Source organism: Cervus elaphus, chromosome 26 (assembly GCF_910594005.1).
Source record: "Cervus elaphus chromosome 26, mCerEla1.1, whole genome shotgun sequence".
Classification (NCBI taxonomy): Eukaryota; Metazoa; Chordata; class Mammalia; order Artiodactyla; family Cervidae; genus Cervus; species Cervus elaphus.
The window spans coordinates 20,393,879-20,419,539 of NC_057840.1; the positions used below are offsets into that span (position 1 = coordinate 20,393,879).

A 25,661-nucleotide genomic window follows, 5' to 3' on the forward strand; every position below is an offset into this window, starting at 1 on the left:
AATCTCATGGACAGAGAAGCCTGGCGGGCTACAGTCCATAGGGTCTCAAAGAGTCGAAACCACTGAGCAGCTAGACTAACACTTTCACTTCTCAATAAAAACTTTACAAAAATGATTGACTACAATAGGCCATATTGATGTTATTTGAATTTTACCTTACCTGTTTTCACTGGAAGAGATTCAAAAACAGTTTTCCTCAAATCACTAAAAATTCTTTATATGTTCAACATGGTTTACCATGTTTTAATTCCACCAGAAAATAGGAAAAGCTACGGGATCTGCTGTGCATACGACTGTACATAATAGGGCAGGTAGGTTTTAACTATGTCTCTCGTGTAATAACTTACAATAAGAAAAGACCAAATATGTGGTGGAAGACTTCCTTATGCTAGTTGCTATTTCTCTTTGGTTTGCAAATAAGTTCTTTACTTAAAGTAACTATGGGACTCAAGCCTATGCTGATTTAACTATTAACTAACTTTTACACCTGCCTTTCAGGGTTCAGACAGTGACCTCTGATTAATCTGAGTTTGATATTATCCTTAACTTGCTGTAGGCTATAAGCAGGTGCAGCAACTAGCTCTTAAAGTGGCATGATCTAATTATTTTCACATAAACTAATATTAGGGCTTCCCAGGTGGCTCCAAAGTAAAGAATCTGCCTGCCAATGCAGGAGACTTGGGTTTGAGCTAGGATAGGGAAAATCTGGAGAAGGGAATGGTAACCCACTCCAGTACTCTTGCTTGGGAAATCCCATGGACAGAGGAGTCTGGCAAGGCTCCAGTCTACGGGGTTGCAAAAGAGTTGGATGTGACTTGGCGACTAAACAACAACAATAATCTAAATATTATGATTGTATCATGTCTTATTTGCTTTTCTTATGATAGTAACATACCTGAGTGAATACCATTCAGGCCAAAAATCAGTGAGAAGAAAGCCACATGTTTATGCATCAAATCTGAGCTAAGATATTTGGTATACAGAAATACAAGAAAATCTGTAGTATGTGAACAGGCAAAACAGACTACCTATACAAAGGGATAACTGTCATACTGATATGTACTGTCTCTCCCAAGCTACTAAATGACAGAAGGCAAAAGATGATCAGTTTCCAAGTGTTTTGAAGGGAAAAGGACTAAAACCCCTGGCAAGCTCTCTTGTGCAAAGACAAATGAGAGATATTTTAAAATATGCAGATTGAGGTAATATAACTTTCAATTTCTATTTCTTGAAAAAAAAAACTTGAAAATATACGCCTGGATATGAACAAAATGCAGAGCTCTGAATGCAAAAAAAAAAAAAAGAAAAGTAATGATTATAGTCAGTGAAGAAGAGAGGTTTGATTCTTCTTGGTGGAGAAGGTCATGCCATGTGGGGACATTCTGTTTTACTTTGTATCAAAGACACCTCCAAACACAGATATTGGTATTATGCATGTCAAAAAGAAAAAAAAATCTAAGTAAATTAAAATTCATGTATTAAGTGGAAAAAAGGAAACAAGTCAATTGAGTGAGAAAGAACACAGAACCAAGGGACAAAGGGGTTTTGTTCTTAGGCTAACCTACATTCACTTAATATAGGCATGGCCCACTTACAGTGCATCCCACTATAAGGCTACAGGATCAAGCTATTCTCTGTAACCAAAATTTACAGAAAGGTTCATTCCAGCTTGAAACACTAAGAAGCACATTTTTCTCCTTCATGGAGGCCTGAGAAAGTCCTGTTTCCTTCCCCTGCTGAATAGTCATATCTAGCAACTAGCACCCTCTTAGACCCCAGCCATTTCATGGTAGTACTTGAATGAAGAGAAAATGCAGAGAGGTTAGCTAGAAATTGGTGGCTAGGTATGAGACCAAGGGTCATTCAGAGCCACAGCCATTCTGAAATCCTAGCCCACTCCCCCTTTATTTTTTTCCCCAGGCCCAAGGAGTATCTCTCCTTTTCAGCCAGTATTGGCTGAAAGGTTTGAACTTACATATATCGCACTTTGCTAAATTTTTAGACAGACTTTTTCTTATTTCTTTTATCTCTAAATATTTTCTTTTCCTCAACTCATTAGGGAAAATAAGGGCACATTGATACAAAGGATGAAAATTAGGTAAAATTATATTTCTATGAAAATTAGGCTTTACCTACCCTGGGGCCCAGGGGAGATTGGATAATGAACAGAGTTGTGATTCTGTTTAGGGGCTATGGAGAAAGGGCCAAGGGTAACTTTGTTAAGTCAGCAAGCTGTGGGACTGTGGGCAAGAGGAGAAAGGTGGTAGAAGAAGCTTAATTTGCCAAAGAGAGACAAAGGAGAAGAGCTCAGAAAGAGATGTCAGAAAGGAAGACTGGTTCAAATCGAACCTGGGGAATTAATGAGTGTTTGGAGAGTGTCTGTATAAATGAAGTATTTTCAAACTTACTGACTACACAGAATATAAATATATTAGGAGCCACCATTTAATAATCCAACTGGGCAAACATAACCAAAGACCAACAATATCTAAACTATTATGCATTCGATTTTGTTCCTAATTCACTGGCGTCAACTTGAGATTAGGGCATTACTGCAAATGGTACCATCGTTATTTCTCAGGATTTCATGAATATTTGGTTCTATTATCATTTAATTAACATGGGAATCTGCCATCAGCCTACAGGGTGAGACAAAAACACCGGCCAGGTTGCACTTTTCTGAGTTCCAAAATGTACAAAACACCCAGAAATGTAAACAGGATGCTGCAGAAAAGCCTATAGGAATAAAATAAATTTCAAAAGTATATAACCAAATGAGTAGATTATTCAAATAGCTTGAAATAATTAATTTTCTATAATTGCTAGCCTTCCTTTTTTTTTTTTTAAGACCATGACCATGTCCTAAATATGCCAGCATCATGGGAGGTACTGGCTACTTTCACAATGCTCACTCCTCATTGTTCATCCCATACAGCCCAGTACACTCTAGGTCTAGTTTTATTAGACGTACTTCAGTTTGGTAGAGTCAGCTCTGGTGTCAGCACCTCGCATCCCAGACTGAAGATGTATCTAGAAATGTGGCTAAAACATCATTTTCTTATTCCCAATATTTTAAATGCAAAGGGCAAAAGTAGCATTATTTGATGCAATGATTTGGTGACTAGTTCTTGCTGCTGCCATCTTTTTTTTGCCTACTGTGAACCCTTCTCAACCCATTTCCTTGCTCCTACTGGAGAAGGGGGTTTTGAGTACTTTGCTGCTATAGCCTTCTATTTTTAATATTAATGAATAAAACTTACATAATGTAATGGCTACTCTTTTAGCATACTCACTAAAGGATAAGAGGAACACACTATGATTATGTACTTTTCATGATTATGCTGATGATTAATTCCTCAGACACCAGTCTTTTCTGAAGCCCCACACATTGTTACCAAACATGCCGAATCAATTATATGGACTTATTACAAACAGAAAATGCAATCAATTTGTCTGTGAGAAAAATACTGATTATCAATAAAATTCAAATACAGCTTAATACTTTTTTATTTTCTTAAAAATGGTATTTTAGTAAAGCTTTCTCACAATAGGAAATGCTGAATTGTATGGAGTACTTGAAAGATTTATTATGTGAAAGGATAAGAAACAATAATATGTTTAGTAAGAGATATACTCTAGTTTATTTTAAATGAATCTTGGAAGTGGGAACCAGCAACTGAAGTATATTTCATACATACAAATACTATGTACAGAGATTAAAAGGGAAATTTAATTGCCTTCCTTCAATACTATATTCTATAATTATTTTTAATAAATAGACACCAAAATTATTAAACATATTTTGTTGTCTGGTCATAATAGAAGAGGGGTAAAAGATTAGATTTCACTTCTATAGTAATAAAGCATAGTAATCTACAGGAGAAATGAAGCATAATGGCCTACTTTCACTATTACAAAACATTCACTCTAAAAATCATGATGCCAATGCACAAAATAACACTCAATTTCACAAGGGTGTATATCAATTTGCATAAAGATGTTAAGTACTTTATCAAAAGTATAAAGCTTCTTAAATTAAAAACCATTCTATTCATAACACTAATATAAATAAGTACTTATAAAACTGATACAGCATCTTACTTTCCCGTATCTTAGCAAAAATTGGTAGTTTTTCTTCATTAAGGTTAATTTTTAAAGAGATATAACTCTTGGCAAAAGGTAGGTTACAAGAGTTTTCTACGATGACATTTTATGTCACTATAACCAGTACCATTTTGTGCCTTAAGAAGGACAGTTTTAACAATGTAAGTTTTAACAATGTTAAGAACAGTTTTAGCAATGTAGAAATAGATTGCCTTACCGTTGGTGCTGTATCTACATGGTGGTTACAAGACTTTCTTTCTATGCTCATAATCCCTGTGAAATGAAAAGATTGTGAATATTTGCTTATTATACCTAAACATTATTTTAAAAACATTTGTGTCAGCAAGACATAAGTCCTACAGCTTATAAGGATAAAACCTCACTTGGATGGCAGAATCTTTTAAAGTGGCATCATGAATTCTTTGGTCAGAAACAGAGAGTTCAGTTAACTAAGAGATCTGACTTAAGGTGAGCAAAGCCAATTTTCCCATTCAACTGTCTTACAGCAATAGCACAAGATGTGACCTTACTCTGTTCTCAGCTCAAAAATTATACCATTATCTTCCTCTGCTGCATTTCTTAGATCAAAGTTTTGCTTTTGTCTTGAGGTCATCAAGTTTTCATAGAGAAATATGAAAAGTTTATGAAAAGAATCACTTTCTTATTTTCTCAAAAAGAATAAATAAATCTGTTCAAATTTCCCTTTGATCATCTGACTTCCTACTATGATAGTCAGCTATTTATTCAACCACCACAGAGGTACTTGAAGAAAAAAAGTTCCACTCATTCTCTCCTTTAAAATGACAATATAGACTGCTAACCTTGAGAAAAATCATTTTATCATGCATAGATTTATCTTTTTGTTCCCACTGTCCTCTACTACCTTCCTTTGTAATAAACATCTTCTGAGGATGTAACACACTGCATTTCATCTGTAAAGATACTGGTTCAAAGTCAAGGTCAAGTTTAAAATGAACACAGGTGTGGCTCTCACTTTTCAATCTCTGTCAGTCAGCAAAGCAACATGTGAGGAGTTTAATAGTTTGTTTAAATAATGTTAAAAGCTGTCACACAGGGCTGGTTAGAAGTGAGAGCTGCAAAGCACTGTCAATAGCAAATAGCACAATTCCTAGCTGAAACAAAACACTCTCATCTGTAGGCCTTTAACTCATTTTTCTTGAAGGACAATAAGTAAGTGAGATGAACACAAAGAAATCGCTTTTGATCACTTTTGCAAGAGTATGTTCAAAATGAACAAAGTGATTTAAACATGATTTAAAATAATTAAAAAATAATTTGTTTCGTTTAAAAAAATATTCTCAATATCTACTGTTAGCCAGTGAAGTATAAACTATTATACTTTATTCACTCAGCTAATATTTATTCCAGTTTCAAATGGCTATTTGGTACTCAGTGATAAAAGATAAACCATAACAGGGAGCTCAGCTCAGCGCTCTGTGATGACCTAGAGGGGTAGAATGGCGGGGTGGGAGCGAGGGGATACATGTATAGACAGGGCTAATTCAAGATGTTGTACGGCAGAAACTAACATGACGTCGTAAAGCAATTATGCTCCAATTTTTAAAAAACTATATAAAAATTAAAAAAGATAAGATGATAGAAGATAAATTACGATTTCTGACCTTAAGAGTCTAGTAAAACAGGTGTCCTTTGAAGAAATACTAGATAGCTAATTAACAGCTCTGTCTTAAATGTATTAATAACTGTGTCTTTAAAGTAATTTTGATGGAAAGACACTTTTATTTATAGAGAACACTGGCCTTGAATAAACAATTAAAAAACCCAAGTAAAACATATTTGAAAATATTCACATAAAGTCTACTCTTCCTGTAGACTTTAAGGACACTGAAGTGCACAGAACTCACGGTGAAATCCTCGTCTCTCCAGCCCCCACATTCTCACAGCCCTCTCTAGCTGCAACCACGAACAGTCTGGCACGACACTCTGGCTTTTAAATGAGAGTGGTCATACCACAGGGTTCAGGAATTAGCAACATCTTACGTATGTGTTCTCACTACTATAATCTGACTGCCATTAAACTGGCCTAGGCTGATTACTGATTTTCAACTTCTTATCCAATTAGAAAGTAATTTCAAAGTGATGGAAAAAATAAAAAAACTAAAACCTCCTAAAATCTACATCCTTAGCTTATGAAAGTACAAAGAAAAAAAAAAACATATTTTACAGTTCAACTTCAAGATGAGAATATGTGTTGAAAACTAGAACTTTAAAATGGATTATCTATAGACATAAGCTTAGTTTTAAATTTAGATTGCCTATGAAAATTATATCATTTGGAAATAAATCATATACAGAAGAATATACAGAAAGGAATAAGCTTAAGGAAAAACAATCCCAAATAGTTTTCTATTTTAAGTAAATTTTACCTAAAATATCTATATTTATATTTTATCTCACTTTTACCTGGTCATACATTCCAGATGTTTCTGTGAAAGTATTTCTTGGATGGAATTAACATTTAAATTAGCAGACCTTGAATAAAGTAGATTGCTCTCCACAATGTGACTGGGCTTCATCAAGCCAGCTGAAGGCCTGAAGAAAAAGACTAACTGCTTTCACTAGGGTGTGTCTAAGCGTGTCTCTGTTATAATTAATCTTTTTGGGGACTTGATAAGCCCTTTAATCTGCAGAATCTTACCATTCCTCTGCTCTGGGAAACTTTATTTTATTTAATTCTTCACCTCATTTTATTTTTACCTTCTTAATTTTTATCTCTTGAACATCGTTCCACTTAATCTTCTAGGTGAGCATCTTCTTTTTCACTTTGTTTAATGCTTTTAAAATCTGAAATCATATTTAGTTCCTTTCCAGAGGCCTACAAAGACTAAGGCACAGGCAATGGCACAACCTGGACATATCTCAGAGGATGAAGTTTATTTCCTGGGATCTCACAGCCCACGGATCAGGCAGGGATGGGAGGACTGACTGCACCCTCTCTGATGCTGAGCAAAGACCTGTGTACAGAAAACAGGCTTCTTCTCAAGATGTGGGCAGAAAATGGGGTTTCCAGAGTTCACTGAGGTCTTTCAGCCAGCAGAAGCTATAAATCCTTTGTTGATGTTCAGTCATTAAGTTGTGCCTGACTCTTTGTGACCCCAAGGACTGTAGCACCCCAGACTTCCCTATCCTTTATTATCTTCTGGAGATTGCTCAAATTCATGTCCACTGAGTTGGTGATGCCATTGCACCATCTCATCCTCTGTCACCCCCTTTTTCTCTGGGTAACTGGCAGTTTAATGTGCGTAGTGCACCTAGGATCTGGCAGATCATATGGACCACAATGGTCCTCAAAGGGGGCCAAATTCACCAAGGGCTCCATCCCCCTGGAGGAATCTGCTTCCAGGGCCACTTACTGGGAGATGGCTGAATCTGCCACAGATGAGACTTGAGAGGAGAAGCCTACTCCTGTGCGTCAGCAGAGCAGCAACAGTGGAACAGGTTCCCTTTCACTGTTATGCTACAGCTCAGACATCCAGAGTAGAGCTGGGACCACAGTCACGAGCCTGCAGGGAAACCTAACTCTGGTAAGGAGTTTCAGTAACTTAGATCATGGCAGCTGGTCCCATCACTTCATGGCAAATAGATGGGGAAACAGTGGAAACAGTGGCTGACTTTATTTTTGGGGGAGCTCCAAAATCACTGCAGATGGTGACTGCAGCCATGAAATTAAAAGACGCTTACTCCTTCGAAGAAAAGTTATGACCAACCTAGACAGCATATTAAAAAGCAGAGACATTACTTTGCCAACAAAGGTCCATCTAGTCAAAGCTATGGTTTTTCCAGTAGTCATGTATGAATGTGAGATTTGGACTATAAAGAAAGCTGAGTGCTGAAGAATTGATGCTTTTGAACTGTGGTGTTGGAGAAGACTCTTGAGAGTCCCTTGGACTGCAAGGAGATCCAACCAGTCTGTCCTAAAGGAAATCAGTCCTGAATATTCACTGGAAGGACTGGTGTTGAAGCTGAAACTCCAATACTTTGGCCACCTGATGCAAAGAACTGACTCATTTGAAAAGACCCTGATGCTGGGAAAGATTGAAGGCGGGAGGATAAGGGGATGACAGAGGATGAGATGGTTGGATGGCATCACCGCCTCAATGGACATGAGTGTGAGTAAACTCCGGGAGTTGGTGATGGACAGGGAGGCCTGGCGTGCTGCAGTCCATGGGGTCACAAAGAGTCAGACACCACTGAGTGACTGAACTGAACTGAAAGTGAAAGTCGCTTAGTCATGTCCGACTCTTTGCAACCCCATGGACTATCCAGTCCATGGAACTCTCCAGGCCAGATTACTGGAATGGGTAGCCTTTCCCTTCTCCAAGGGATCTTCCCGACCCAGGGATCGAACCCATGTCTCCCACATTGCAAACGGATTCCTTACCAGCTGAGCCACCACGGAAGGTCAAGAATACTGGAGTGGGTAGCCTATCCCTTCTCCAGCGGATCTTCCTGACCTAGGAATTGAACTGGGGTTTCCTGCATTGCAGGCGGATTCATCACTAGCTGAGCTACCAGGGAAGCAGCAAATAACCCTATACCACTGGTGAAAGTAAAAGTCACTCAGTCATCTGAACAACTCTTTGCGACCCCATGGACTGTAGCCTTCCAGGCGCCTCTCGCCATGGAATTCTTCAGGCAAGAATACTGGAGTGGGTAGCCATTTCCTTCTCTAGAGGATCTTCTCAACCCAGTGGTTGAATCAAGGTCTCCTGCCTTGCAGGCAGATTCTTTACCTCTGAGCCACCAGGGAAATCAACTAGCAGTGCCTCTGATAACGATAGGAAAATCACAGAATCCCTTAAATTAAAACAAACAACAAACAAAACTCGACAACTATTAAGAATTTTAACAAAGTTAACTAAGATCGGGATGGGGAATAAGTGTAAATCTATGGCTGATTCATATCAATGTATGACAAAACCCACTGAAATGTTGTGAAGTAATTAGCCTCCAACTAATAAAAAAATTAAAAAAATAAAAAAATAAAAAAAATAAACAACAAAGATAACCTCATTTCAAAGCGAAGAAACAGCTGCTTTCAGAAAGCAAATCTGAAGATGGGGTACAAAAACAAGGAGCAGCAGGACAATCGCTGAAACCCAGGTAGTTCAGCCACACACCCTCCAGATCCATTTGTGTGACTGTCTAGACCCTGTGGTCAGGATCTGATTTAATTCATTTTTGTATCCACTGGGCCTGCTCCAACTGCTTGAAACACAGAAGGTCCTCAAAAGTTAACGCAAACGTTAACTGAATGAATTAAGCTATGCCACTGGCTTCAAATTCTACAATGCAGTGTTAACTGTGTACATAAGTCATCAGAATGTTTGAATTAATGTTCTAGGACTCTTTTTAAAAAGGTTAATTAACGACTTCCTTTGGTGATGTTTCTAAACCTACTGTAAAACTGAAAAGTATCACTTAAAATTTTTCCTGATTTTCCAGACATTAATACACCCTAGAGAGAGAATGAAGAAATTTTATGCTTCTTGGGAGATGCTTTAGGTATTTTACTTTGTGGAAAATCAGGACATGACATTTCATACCACTCGTACTTGACTGATTCCAATAGCAGAGTTATATAGTCTTTAGTTTCCTAAAACTCTATCAACCTTCAAGTCAGGACCATGATCAAAGGAAAGGAAGGAAAAAGATGACTGAATTTATTGCAAAAACAAAGCAGGCAGGAATAAATGTCAAATTCTGAAGTCAGAACATATTTCCAGCAATCTCATGTATCATCACCAAATGATTATGGGCAACCCACCAAGCACAAGGCACCACATTGAGGACAGGAGAACCTCTGCCCTCCCTTCTATGAAGCCTTCTAAAGAGCTGTTTTGGGGCAATGCTAGATCTATCATCCTAACTGAATTATGGAAATTGCCATTAATCTCTACATGGGGCAGAGGGAGAATTATGCTTTGATTATCTATGGCTAGGAGAAAATGAAATACAATTTATTATATTTCAGGAAAATACACCAGTTTAAAAGGCAAAGATCTTTCTTGCCAAATTTAATATAAAAATCTCTGTATGAAAACTGCAGGCCCTTCTCAAGAACTGGAAAAGAAGTAAAACTGTTACTCAGATGATACAATTCATACTCAAAAAGTCCAAAAGAACCAATGCTAAAACAGAGCCGGTAACAGAACTAATAAAGCAGAAAGTCAGCATGATTTAAAATTTAATATACAAAATCAATACTCTCTATATATTCAAACAACCAATTAGAAGATACAATGAAAAAGAACACTCATTTAGAAGATTATCTTAACAGAGACAACACCTGAATAAATACCAAAAAAAGTGGAAGTGAAGTCGCTCAGTCATGTCCAACTCTCTGCGACCCCATGTACTGTAGCCCACCAGGCTCCTCCATCCATGGGATTCTCTAGGCAAGAATACTTGAGTGGGTTGCCTTTTCTTCTCCAGAGAAAACAGTATGAAGAAAATGTTAAAGCACTTCTAAAACACATAAATGTAGTCTTAAACATGGAGAAGGAAATGGCAACCCACTCCAGTATTCTTGCCTGGAGAATCCCAGGGACTGGGCAGCCTGGTGGGCTGCCGTCTATGGGGTCACACAGAGTCAGACACGACTGAAGCGACTTAGCAGCAGCAGCAGCAGTCTTAAACAAATGGAAAGACATCCCTTGTTCTAAGACAACGTAACAGCACATGAATTTAAGGTGATTTCAGAAAAACAGTTTTGACCCTAGCACTAGACAAGCTGATTCTAAAATTCATACAGAACAGGGAATTCCCTGATGGTCCAGTGGTTAGGGCTCTGCATTTCACTACAGGGGACACAGGTTTGATCCTTGGTCAGGAACTAAGATCCCGCATGCTGTGCTGTGAGGCCAAAATGAATAAATAAAATAAAAATATAGAAGAACATGCAAGAATAGCTAGAAAAATCTGGGGGGGGGGAGGGGAAGAGCAATGATTGAAAAAAAATGCTATCAATATATATTATAAAGAGCGTCTGTAATTAAAACAATGTGAGGATGACACATGAATAGACACGTAGGATGCATTACAATATTCAGAAAAAGATCCAAGCCTAAACATAGGAACACAATAGTAGGACCACCCGACATTGCATGAGACCTGACATGATGTAAAAAGGCATGTCACTCATAGCACTCTTGTCAAACAGGTATCGCCTGGGTTGAATCAAGACAAAATCAAAACGGTGGATATTCTACAGGATAACTGGCTCCGGCAGATTCTTTGCAAAGTTAAAATCATGAAAAACAAACAAAAAGAGGTTCCAGATGCACTGAGATTAAATGAGACTAAAATGAAACAATGACCAATGTATGTGCTAATTTGGACTGCATGCTAAATGAAATAGGTAAGTAAATTTAAAAAATTACTTAAGACATCTTAGGCATAATTAGGAAAATGTGAATATGAACTGCTTATTAAATGATATTATAGTACATTAATTTTCCTAGATGTGATGATGAAACTATGGTTATTTAAAATAATATCCTTCTTTTTGGCAGATATATGAATGAGGTTTTAAAACGGAAGATGCAAATCAAGTTTCATTTTACCTACTTTTTTCCACCTTTCTGCGGTTTTAAAATATTTCAAAATGAAGCTTGAGAAAGGACTGTAGGCTCTTAATAGACTTTAAGTAGGCAAGCAAGTTTTCAGTGGTTTTGAAAATTATAAAATATTCCACATAAGGAGAGTAAACAGGCTTAAAATGTTTACTGAAAAAACTTTTTGAAATTATTTAAAACCAAGAGCCAACAAAAAATCAAAACACTCATTCTGGATTGATTACACCACCTTCCTAAAAATGAGGGAAAACTTCACAATTAATGCATGAATGTACTATATTTTACATGTTGATAGCTTCACTCAATAAATCTACTATGTTTATTAAAAATAATAACTTTCTGGGAAAATCACTGTCCCGTTCAGAGATGTAAGTTGCTTATAATTGTCTACAATTAGATTTTGCTCCTTTACAATTAGGAAAAAAATACATTCCAAAGGACAATTTATTAGTATAATAAATTCTGACTCTGGAGCTATTCTGTAATTCAGAGAAAGACTAGCTCTTGCAATGATCAGATATGTGATATATCTGATAACTGGGCAAGTTATTTATCCACTCTATGCCTTCATTTCCTCATTCAGTACAGGGGAAGCTCACTGGCTGATGGGAGGATTCAACTAGCTAATTAATATAAATAAATACATTATATAATTATTATATACTATATACATATTAATATATCATTTAATTTAATTATATATAATTATATATATTATATATATATTAATATAATTAATATAAAACATACATCAAACTGTACCTGGCATATTCAACACTAAACATAACTGATACATATTCAGGATGATTATTTCAAGTTTAATGTTTAAAATATCCGAGCCAGAAGGAGAGCAAGCTGGCAGAGAAGGATGCTGAGTTCACCTCTGTCAATGAACACCTCAAAAATACATCTACACATGGAGTACTCTCATTGAAAGCAAACCAGAGACTGGCGGAAGGACTCGTCTACGCCCAAGCCTGTAAAGAAAGATCACACAGAGTCGCAGAGGAAGGGAGGAGACGCAGTCAGGTCGGAACCTGTGCCCCAAGGAGGGGACACAGAAGAGGAGGGGGACGTCGGCAACTCAAAGATCCTCCCTGGGGAGTAAGAGGTTTGAACCATATATTGGGCACCCCACCTCTAAGGTTCAAAACCAGGAAGGTGAACCCCCTTAGCAGGGTTTGAAAACCAGTGGGACTCACAGGAGGACTGTAAGAAATGGAGGCTTCACTCAAGAAGAGTATGCGCATGTGTGTTTACTCCCTGAAAAAGGCAGAGGAACCCGACTAGAACCGCCCAGGGCTCAGGCCGGTTTCCCACAGCTGCCTCAGCGCTTGCCCCAGCCCACCCCAGGTGCCTGCTCCAGCCCCTCCTGCTCTGGTACGGCTCCCAGAGGTGCCAAGGTTGGGGAGAGTGGTCTCTTGTGCGGGATGGAGCCGGCTTGGACCCGACACTGCATGTGAACAGGATGCAGGCGGCCACTGCTGACACTCGCGGAGGCAGCAGATCAGGCGAGGTCTGGGACTCTGATCGGTGTCCTGTGACCATCCATCCCAGCATGTGCCCAAGCCTGGGGCCGTGGATGTCTGCTTTGGCTCCTGTTGCTCCAGCATGGCTTTTTTCTGGGGAGAAGGCGCCGTTGCCAGCAGTGGGGAGAATGTACTTAAAGGAAATGGAATAAGCTCAGATCTGCCCCTTAGGGCTTCTGTTCCCTAACCTTGGGACCCATCCCCAGTCTTGATGCGGTGGTATGCCCACTGAGCAAAGGAGAAGCCCATGCTCACATGTGACTCCAGCTCTAGCCCCTGCATCTCTAGCCCCACTTCTCACCGAGGTGACAGACGCCACTACACCCTAGGGGAAAGCACAACCCTTGCTCCTTTCAGATCCAAGTCTAACATCAAAGCCACTGGGCACAAACATAGTACATAGGATGGTCGCATACAAGAACACCTCTTCAAGACTTCAAGACTGTAATGGTTAACTGTTACACCTAATTTCATACAGACATAGAAAGTTAAGCAAAATAAGACAGAAGTTTTTATTTCAAATGAATGAACAAGAAAAGAAAAAAAAAAGAACCTGAAAGAACAACTAATGAAACAAATAATTTACCAGAAAAAGAATTCAAATTATTAGTAATAAGAATACTAACTGAACTTGGGAAAGAATAGATGAACAAGTGAGAATTTTAACAAAGAACTAGAAATCATAAAAAACAACCAGTCAGAACTAAAGGATACAATAACTGAAATGAAAAACATACTAGAAAGAATTAATGGCAGACAAGGTAATAGAGAAGAATGCATAACTGATCTGAAAGATAGAACAATGCAAATCATCCAATCAGAATAGCAAAAATAAAAACAAAATTTAACAACCATTCATGATAAAAACTCTCCTCAAAATTAGTGTGTGTGTATGTGTGGTTAGTTGCTCAGTCATGTCTGACTCTTTGCAACCCCGTGGACTGTAGCCCACCAGGCTTCTCCACCCATGGCATTTTTCAGGCAAGAATACTGGAGTTGATTGCCATTCCCTACTCCAAGGGATCTTTCCAGATGCAGGGACTGAATTTGCATCTCTTGTGTCTGCTGCATTGGCAGATGGATTCTTACCACTGTGCCACTTGGGAGGGAACATATTCCAACATAATAAAGGCCATTTATGATAAACCTACAGCTAACATTATACTCAATGGTGATCAGCTAAAAGCTTTCCCTCTAAAATCAGAAATAAGACAAGGATGCCCACTTGTACTACTTCTATTTATCATTGTATTGGAAGTCTTAGGTACAGAAATCAAACAAACAAAAAAAAAAAAAAAAAGAAAGGAAAAGAAATAAAAGGCATCCAAATTGGAAGGGAAGAAGTAAAACTATCACTATTTGCAGATGACATGATATTATAAACAGAAAATCCTAAAGTCTCTATCTAAAACTATTAGAACTAATAAATGAATTCAGTAAAGTTGCAGGATATAAGATTAACACACAGAAATCTGTTGATTTTGTATACTGTAACAATGAACTGGGAATTGAACAATGAACAAAGAGATGGGAATACCAGACCACCTGACCTGCCTCTTGAGAAGTCTGTATGCAGGTCAGGAAGCAACAGTTAGAACTGGACAAGGAACAACAGACTGGTTCCAAATAGGAAAAGGAGTACATCAAGGCTGTATATTGTCACCCTGCTTATTTAACTTATATGCAGAGTACATCATGAGAAATGCTGGGCTGGATGAAGCACAAGCTGGAATCAAGACTGCCGGGAGAAATATCAGTAACCTCAGATATGCAGATGACACCACCCTTATGGCAGAAAGTGAAGAAGAATTAAAGAGCCTCTTGATGAAAGTGAAAGAGGAGAGTGAAAAAGCTGGTTTAAAGCTCAACATTCAGAAAACTAAGATCATGGCATCTGGTCCCATCACTTCATGGCAAATAGATGGGGAAACAGTGGAAACAGTGGCTGACTTTATTTTTGGGGGAGCTCCAAAATTACTGCAGATGGTGATTGCAGCCATGAAATTAAAAGGTGCTTACTCCTTGGAAGGAAAGTTATGACCAAACTAGATAGAATATTAAAAAGCAGAGACATTACTTTGCCAACAAAGGTCAGTCTAGTCAAGGCCATGGTTTTTCCAGTGGTCATGTATGGATGTGAGATTTGGACTATAAAGAAAGCTGAGCGCAGAAGAATTGATGCTTTTGAACTGTGGTGTTGGAGAAGACTCTTGAGAGTCCCTTGGACTGCAAGGAGATCCAACCAGTCCATCCTAAAGAAAATCAGTCCTGAGTGTTCTTTGGAAGGACTGATGCTGAAGCTGAAGCTCCAATACTTTGGCCACTTAATGTGAACAGCTGACATATTGGAAAAGACCCTGATGGGAGAGATTGAAGGCAGAAGAGAAGAAGGTGACAGAGGATGAGATGGTTGGATGGCATCACCGATTCAAGGACATGAACTTGGGCAAACTCTGGGAGGTCGTGAGGGACAGGGATGCCTGGTGTGCTGCAGTCCATGAGGCCGTGAAGAGCTGGACATGATTTGATGACTAAACAACAACAACAACAATGAACTATCAGAAAGAGAAAGCAAGAAAATAATGACATTTAAAATTGCATCATGATGAATAAAATACCTAGAAATAAATTTAACCAAGGAAGTAAAAGATCTACACTCTAAAAACTATAAAGCACTGATAAAGGAAACTGAAGATGATACAAAGAAGTGGAAAGACACTATGGATGGACTGGAAGAACTAATTATACTGTTAAAATGTCCATACTGCTAAAAGCAACCTACAGACTTAAAGCAACCCCCATCAAAATATCCATGACAGTTTTCACAGAACTAGAAAAGATAATCCTAAAATTTATATGGAAATACAAAAGATCCTGAACAGCCAGAGTAATCTTTATAAAGTTAGAGGTATCATACACCCTGGTTTCAGACTATATGACAAAGCTACAATAATCAAAACAGCATGGTACTGGGACCAAATCAGACACACAGATCAACGGAACAGAATAGAGAGCCCAGAAGAAACCCCACACACTTATGATCATCTGACCTACGACAGGCAGGTCTGGCTTAACAGAGGAGGCAAGAATAAACAATGGAGAAAAGACAGACTCTTCAATGAGTGATACTGGGGTAACTGGACAGCTAACTGTAAAAAAATACGACGTTAGAACATTTCTTCACACCAGATAGGATAAAAAAAAAAAAAGCTCAAAATAGATGAAAGACCTAAATTAAAGACTGGAAATCATAAAACTCCTAGAAGAAAACACAGGTAGGACACTCTTTGACATTAATTGAAGCAAATTTTTTCCCCCATCTTCTCTTCAGGCAAAGGATACAAAAGCAAAAATAAATAAATGGAACCTAATTAAACTTAAAGGTTTTACATAGCCAAGGAAACCACTGACAAAATGAGAAGATTATCTACTGAACGGGAAAAAATATTTGGAAATGATATGACCGAAAAATAATATACATAATAAAGAAACAGCACATACAACTCAATATCAAAAAACAAATAACCTGATTTAAAAAGTGGGCAGGTGACCTGAATAGACAATTTTTCCAAAGACAGACATACAGACACATGGAAAGATGCTCCACCTCACCAATCATCAGAGAAATGCAAATCTGCAAGGATCAGGCTATATAGTCCATGGGGTCGCAAAGAGTCAGACAAAAGGGAGCAACTATCACTCACACTCACTCAAAGATATATTATATAGCATAGGGAAGATAGCCAATATTTTATAACAACTTTAGAGGGAGTATAATCTATAAAAACATTGAATGATTACATTGCACATGTGCAACATAACATTGTAAATCAAGTATACTTCAATTAAAAAAATTCTATATATGCCATATGTTTTCAACAGCCTTTAAATACATGTAGAACTAAGGTTTAAGGCTTCCCTTGTGGCTCAGCTGGTAAAGAATCCATCTGCAATGCAGGAGAACTGGGTTCGATTCCTGGGTTGGGAAGATCCCCTGGAGAAGGGAAAGGCTGCCGACTCCAGTATTCTGGCCTGGAGAATTCCATGGACTACAGTCCATGGGGTCTCAAAAAGTCAGATATGACTGAGTGACTTTCACTTTCAAGCAATGTAATTAAATATTTATAGGACAAAGGTTGGTGATTCTAGTAATGAATTCTTGTTAGAACTTAATGGCTTGCCTCATACAACCTGAGGCAAAAATATTGACTTTATCATACATTTAATTAAAATTTTTTATTAAAAATTTATTATAAAAGATACACATACATACATGTGTGTGTGTGTGTGTGTGTGTATATATATATATATATATACACAAATAAATATAAAGTCTGCCCCTTCCTCTCTCTCTCACTACTTGTTGGGACACTCATCATTTGGATTATTGAAAGAGCTTTCTAATCCAACTCCCTGATTTGCTCTGTGGACTTTCCAATGACATCCCACACTGCCAGAGAAGTGCTTAACTCAGATCAGCACACAGCCATTCAGACATCCCTCCAAGTCAGAGCAAGCATTGTGCTCTCCGGGAAACACTAGGCGATTTTCTTCTCCTCGCCCCGCTCCTGATTTAGATGCCCCCCGACACGTCTCCCTCCCTTAGTATTCCTATACAATCCTCTATCACAGCATTTCCATCACTGTACTTAATAAAACTTGTTTTAGTTTCCTGCATCATACAGTTCATCTTCAATAAACTCGTGGTGAATGACTGAATACATGAATAGAGAAAATGAGAATTACAAAAACATCTTGCAGCAGAACTGGTTACAGATTCTCCATGGGTATAGGCATCCCATATTCCACATATTTTTCGAAATATTCATCTAAAATGGAATTTTTAGTAAATGTGAATTTTAACAGTGGCTTATCCTCATTTAACCTGATAAAATGTTAATATTTATTTTGTATCAGATTTTTCAGGATGCTATGGAAAGCCCTCTACATATTTTAAAGATTTCAGAAAGAGAATATTCTTTGAAAACTGCATTTTTCATTTATTATACGGAAAAACTTCTCCAAATTCAGAAACATCAAAGGCTACAGGCCTTGAATCTACAATGTTTGGATGTCTGTACATCAGAGACAGAGGTAAAGCAGCGAATATTCAGACCACAAATTAGTAGGCTTTCCTGTGTTAGTCATGGAATCAGGTAGTGAGCCACTCACCAGAAGTATGTAAACATGAATGAGGACATAAGACACTAGGAAGCAGGGTTAAAAGAGGTCCATAAACTCTGAGACTAGCAAATTAATGCGTGTGAAAAAGCATAAAGCAAGCAAGGAGAAGTGAGCAGCTAGATGGTGGAGAATACATCAATCAGACCGTGTGACTCATGGCTTCAGTCCCAGCACCAACAGTGAGTATAGTTCAGTCTTTCTGTGCTTCAGTTCTGTCTCATACCTTCTGGGAAGATTTCCTGCCTATACCAGTCTCTAAATAATCTGTGCTGTTTAGTCCCAAATATCAGTCAAAAAATTAAATTTACAGATCCAATGAATATGTAAAGCGAGTATTTCTTTAACTGACTCATAAACTGATACGCAAATAATTTAATTATGCTAGCCAATCACTCCTCAAAATCCCACAGTTCTTATTTCCACTTAAGAACGGAAAAGAATTTTTAGTATTTCATCAGTTTCTTATAACAAGAGACTGAAGTCTGTGCAAATCATATCTTTTGTGACATGCTCTAGATATTCAATCTGAGAACAGTCAAGTATGTTTCTAATAAAATTGAGACAAGGACAAAAATACTTCAATTCTGGTGTTTAATCCTTAAAATATAACTTAATCTGTCTTTAATACTGTTATTAATTATTTGAACAATGTTATATAGTCCCTTGCAAATCACAAGTACAGCTACAAAAAGATGAAGGGTAATCATATAATTCAGGTTATTTCTTTTTTATTCAGATTTGTCGCTGCAGTGAGGAATTTTACAAAAGACATAGCACCAAAAAAAAAAAAAAGCTTTTTGTATGTGCTTGTATTTTCAGTGTTTCCTTTATTGTCTTTTGAGGCAGCAAATACCCAGCTATTGATCTCACAGTCATCCTAATGGTTCTTAGTTTCTTCAACAGTCTCTTTCAGCTTATCTTCCTAACTTTTGTGGATTTAAAGACTACACCTATGCCCTTCACTCCTTAATCTATACTTATGATCCAAGCCTATATTTCAAAGTATGCAGTCTGGTTCCTGGCACAGGGCTTGAATCATAGTAAGATATTTAATAAATAAGGCTCAAATAGAACTACAAGCTGTTTGATATTCCAATCCAGATGTCTGCCAGGCATCTCAAACTCATTATATCCAAAATACAATTCAGTACCATTTCCCCAATATTTCTATTCAGTATTTTTGCTCATGGATTGCCATTCACTCATTCACCAAAATTAGAATCCTTAGTTATCCTCAAATTCTACTTCTCTATCTCTTACCATTCATATTCCAAATTCCTAATACTTTAATAACTTCACATCTCTAGCTTCTTATTTCAGTCCTGTTCTCCCACTACATAGTTAACATAATCTTTTAACAGCCTTCCTAGATGGAATGCCCTAATACCTTTTGTAAGTAAGTCTTCTCATTTTATAACAATCCCTTTTCTGCTTTACATCATATCTACTCTCCAGTATTTTTTGTTCCTATCTTTAATTATAGCAAGTATTAAACTGTACAGTCCCACCCACCTTGCCCTTTTGAAAATACCTCTCTAGTGAATACTGTCAGTACTGGGGACTGGGCAGGGCTTTTAACTTCATTTATGTACGGCCTCTTGTTACCACTCTGACATTCCACTCTCCCCAGCATTCCTTCACACCAGCCATATTCACCTTTTTTTGCTGTGCAAAATGCACACCAAGCATATTCCTGACTGGGCATCTTGGTTGTATATGCTACTCTTCCAGACCACATGGCTTTCTTTCTTCTTCAAAATTCTGCTCAAGTGTCACCTTCTCTGTGAAGCGTTCCTTGGCCTCCCCCCATTAAAGGCGTCAACCTAACCCATTTCCCAGCTCAGGCTACCCCCTTTCCTTGTGTGGTTATTTACTCTATATTTATTTGCTTACTGTCTGTCTCTCTCTGCTGGAAGTTAGGTTTAAATAAGGACATGGATTATTATCTGTTTGGTTCACTGATATATTCACGTTAACACTTAGAACTGTGCCTGGGACAAAGTAAGTACGCACTGGGTACTTAATGTATGAATGAATCTTGCATTCCCAGTTTCTGCATGTGCAGGAATTAAACACCATTTATAATTAAAAAAACAAAGCACATACAAAAATAATAAAGTTAACATTAGAAAGGCCTTTAATAATGGAAAGCTATTTTCATCTGCTATAGTGGTATGGTATTGAGAATATAAGAAAGAGAGAACTCATTTTCCAAGGTCTAGTCATGAAAGATACAATTTAAATTTTAGGGAGATATAATAAAATTTTGAACATAAGCATGACAATTTAGAAGATGTTTTTGACAACTCAAAGCAATGAGAAGTCATTTTAAAAATATGATTATATTGCATTAATTTTTTCCCTGTTCAAAGTTCAATGAATACTAAGAAGTACATTAACTTGCCTAATTGTTATACTGTGCATTTATAACTGACTTTAACATTAAAGTGTTTCATTTTCAACTCTTTATTAAATCTTCACTTGAAAATATACAGATTGAAAAGCCTGAGATGACATTAAGTATCAAGTCTCATAATATTACTACAAAACTAAAAGAAAAATGAAGAAAAAAGGAAAACAAGACCACCTCTGGAAAAATCCCCAAACTCTGTTAATTCTAAATTGATAAAAAACAAAACAAAAACCTGCCTAATTAGATTTAATAGCTTTGAAATGTGAAAGACTGGGATTTCTTTCAAAAGAAGGGCAAGTATACACAGCGCACACACAAAATGTCACTCACACACATTAATATACAAGAAACTGGAGGATTTTCTATGTATTAACTCACTTATTCCCAGAATACTCCTGGGAGACACATTTGAAAGGAGTAACATAGCAGTTAAGGTTATGACGTGGCTTGTGACATATTAGTCATATAAAACGCCAGCAACAAAATTCAGATTCCTAACTCTAAACTGCCATTTAGAGCAGTCTTAAATGGATAATATTGTTCTACATTGTAAAGACAACACAGAATTAATACCTTTAACCAAACCAATTCCTTTCTCCTTGTTTCCTTAGTGTTTTATGCTTATCTCCTGTTGAAATCACCTCTCCAATATCTTATAACTACTTCTTTGCCTGCTGGATTCCCCAACTAGCCTGGGAGGACTGTGAGGGTAGTCTTTCATCTTCCATTTCCGTAGGGCTTGGCACAGTCCCTCACACCTAGTAAACTCACCATCAACACTGGTTGATAAACTATATGAATTAATTTTTGATAAAGTATAAAAAAGTTTTTATTTTTTAAACTCAGTAACAGCTTTTTGAAGAGCGCTTCTACTAAAATATAGTATTTCTGGTTTTGATAAAAAAAGAAAAAGAAAAAGATGGACACTAGTAAAAAATCACCCTCAATTTTATTGTATTATTATTGTCATTGAATTTTTTTCAGAGAAGAAAGTGGAAAAAAAGTAAATTGACTGAAATTAGAGCATTAGAAAAATGTTCTTTTTACTTGTCAAACATTTACATTGCAAAAACCGCCTAAATTATTAAAAAAAAAATGACCAGTCATTCCACTTAGTCAATTCTTAGTTTCCATATTTGTCATCAACTTTGCTCTCAGACGTGCAGAAAAAAAAACAGAGTAATTCTTTACATTTTCATTCACTTTTTACTCAAGGAAAAAGCTTCCTGAAAACACATGTTTAAAATTCTGGAAAATACAAATCAACATTATCTAGACATCTCTATCATTACCAGAAGGTCTGGTTCCTCAACCTAATTTCCATTGTTAGTTGACATTTTCAATAAGTGATGGATATTCATTTCCAGAAAACATTACCAGTAAATTCTATGATATCACAGTCTCTTCACTATCCAGACCAAACTGACTAAACCACAAAATGCAAAAGTATGCAGTTAGCTACTCTACGAGAAGCCTTAGGCTATTCTGAGTACAACTTAGAAAAGTATAACCTGAGTAAGAGTAAATGAAAACTTCATTTATATAACCCTCCTCCTCTGAATTTCCAGGGCTTTCAGCAGACACAACCAAAATGTTTAAAAACTAAAGTATTTCTTGTCATAGACTTAATTCACAAAACAGTTACTTTGGGAGGTGGAAATTTACAAAGGAAATAAAAATTATCATTTTTATGATATAAATGATATTTCATTTTTTCCCATGACCAGGGGAAGGGAAACATAAAGAGCTGCTTTCTTCATTCTAAGTAGTGCCTACTCTAAGCAAGATTAGTCAGTAAAAATATAACTAATTTTCAAAGTCATAACTTTTCACAGAATAACAGAACATGAAAACTGGCATGGACAGTGTTGGGAAATACGTGAAAATGCTAATGTGTAGATATATAAAGGAAAGGAATGCATATAGATGATTAATATGGAGTAAAATTTATTCTACTTTAAACATGAACTAAACTATTCTTCATTGTCAGAGATATGGTCAACATTTTGATACATTATATAGTGCTGAAAAACTAAAAATAATCATAAAATCTAGCAACTGAAGAAAGGCTTTGAAATTATAGAATACTCATTTCCTTTAAGACCAGGCACTAAGTTTATTATCACCAAAAAAATGTACAGAAAACCTTGTAAGAACATATTTGGGAATATATCCCACAACATCTTTTTGTATGTCTAACTACCTTAAAAATGGAAAAACTGTCAATTTCAATATGAACTTATAAAAACAGTAAAATGTGTCTTATGGTTGATATTAAACAGACCATAAGTTAGGCCTGCTTGAAAATAATTTTGCCATTTTATAACCTGCCCTCCCACCTTGTCTGCTGCAGTCAATATAAAGTTGTTGTAATTCTTCCTCTAATCCTCACCCTGAGTAGATTGGTTACTGATATATCAATTTTCCCTGGAGGCACAGCAGTAAGGTACAAAACATTCATGATTTCCATCATGATATGAATTATGTTCTGATAGGGAAGCTGAAAACCTTCAACGTCTCCTACCTTAGGATTAAGTAATAAAAACTCCTTTTGTCTTGGAAATGTCTTAATTAGTATGCCTAGAAGTTGTATTCTGAAAAAAATATTTATGTACGAAAAGAACATGGATTTTCACTTAAGACAGTCACTAAATTTAATTGTAAGAGCATAGTGATTTCTCTTTCTAAAGTTTAGTGGGAAGTTAGAAATCAAAAAGTTCAATGATTAAAACAGTTCTGGACATAGTCATAAAGATACTATCTATAACTCTACTGCATTGTAAGTCAAACATAGGTTGGTATTTAAAAACTTTCACTTGCAGTAAACACTTTCCTATCCTCTATTTTCAAACGACGAGTCACTAAGATGAAATAACTTGCTCCAGATCATAGCATAAGAAACAGAATCTGAATCCAAATTCAGTGTTTCTGACCTCTTGGCTAAGTGCTACTAGAATATGTAGTATTGATTTAAATATGAAAAATAAGAAACTTCTGGACTCTCTATTCAAGTTAATCAATACTGCTTGTTAATAACATCTGCACAATCATGATGATGAAATGTCATGAAATCTTCAGGATGATATATTCAGGAAAGTTTTAATATTAAAAGCATTATTTGTGCTTAAATAAAAAATGGGGAACCTACTCTTAATATCGTAACACCTGATTTGTCTGATGTCAGATAATAAAGATTTACATCAAAGTAGATATAGGTCTGAACTTGTGCACAATGACAGCTACCGGCCATGTGTAGCTATTTAATTTTTTTTTAGCTATTTAAATTTAAATGGAAATGAAGGAAAATTAAAAATTTAGTTTCTAAGTCACACAAAACACATTTCAAGTATTCCACCGTCACATGAGCCTGAAGGCTTCCATATGGACTGTGCTGGTCTGGAATTCAGGAAAGAGGTCTGGGCTGAAGACTAACATGAGAATCACTGGATGTGTGGTTTTTCCTTAGTCGTGAGATCTCCAAGGAATTGAGTATGTATTATATATATAGGGAATGAAAGAGGATCAGATTGCAGTGGAGCAGTCTAAGAAGACACGGAAGAGAAGAGGAAGAACAGCAAAGAAGGATGCAGAGCAGCGACTAATGAGATAAGAGAAAGAGACCAAGGATGCGGTGGCCCGGAAACCATGTGTTAAGAAGCCATCAAATGTGTCAAATGCCGCTGATAGGTCAAGCAAGATAAGGACAGAGAACTGACCATTGGAATCAGCGGTGTGTACAGGTCACTGGTGAGAACTGAAAGAACAGATTAGAGATTTCAACAAACTTAGAGAAGATGAAAAGTGATTCGAAACATCTGTCTGAAAACATTACCGGGGGCTGTAGGAGATATAGAATCTATTGGACAGCAAAACTCAAGAGGAGTTGAGAACACTGAATCAGCGTATTGGTAAGGGGGTGAAATAAAATATAACCCAGGAGAAATCATCGAAGGTTCATATGTAAAACACTTGGGCCAAAGAGGATGTAGATCCCACATAAAATGAATATTGCTGAGCATTAACCACAAAAAAAAAAAAAAAAAAAAGAGTGGTACTGTCTCTGAGAAAAAATATTGAACAAACGATCTGGAAAGAGAGAAGAGAGTGGATACTGTTAACCTGCTTATTCTCTTTCTGGCAATTAGTCTGACAGCCTGACAGGTGAATTCATTTATTTTGCCTGTTTACCCTAAATATAAGCTGCCAATTAATATGTTTTAGCCACATATACAAAGTTCTTGATAGGCTTTCTGCTCAGATGACAAAATAGCTAATGATAGAGTTACTTACCCAACAGAAGAGGAAAGGATACCATATTTGTACCCAGTCCTTCATTTAAAAAAACAGATACCAAAGATCATCAGATATAAAGGAAAAATCATTAGCATAAAAGAAAAGCACAGGATATATTAACAGATGAAAAAAACTGAACATAGAGGAAATGTCAATTCAGAGAAGAGACCTTAGAGAGATTTAGGAAGATATAATGACATCCACCCAGTACTCCTGCCTGGAAAATCCCATGGACGGAGGAGCCTGGTGGGCTGCAGTCCATGGGGTCACTAAGAGTCGGACATGACTGAGCGACTTCACTTTCACTTTTCACTTTCACGCACTGGAGAAGGAAATGGCAGCCCACTCCAGTGTTCTTGCCTGGAGAATCCCAGGGACGGGGGAGCCTGGTGAGCTGCCATCTATGGGGTCGCACAGAGTCAGACACGACTGAAGTGACTTAGCAGCAGCAATGACATCCACAGAACTTTGATACTAGGAAAAAGGAACAAACGGGACAAGAAAGAAACCATGAAGGTC

General features: G+C 37.0%; 1 protein-coding gene across 8 annotated transcripts in view; it reads right to left on the reverse strand.

The window, feature by feature from the left end:
- Window positions 1-25,661, reverse strand: part of AHI1 (Abelson helper integration site 1) — a 211,748-nt gene that overhangs the window by 71,237 nt on the left and 114,850 nt on the right. For all 8 annotated transcript variants that reach the window (XM_043888069.1, XM_043888072.1, XM_043888070.1 and 5 more), the window contains one exon: window positions 4,322-4,377. In XM_043888069.1, the coding sequence (XP_043744004.1) occupies window positions 4,322-4,377 (56 nt within the window). The remainder of the gene's footprint in view (window positions 1-4,321; window positions 4,378-25,661) is intronic.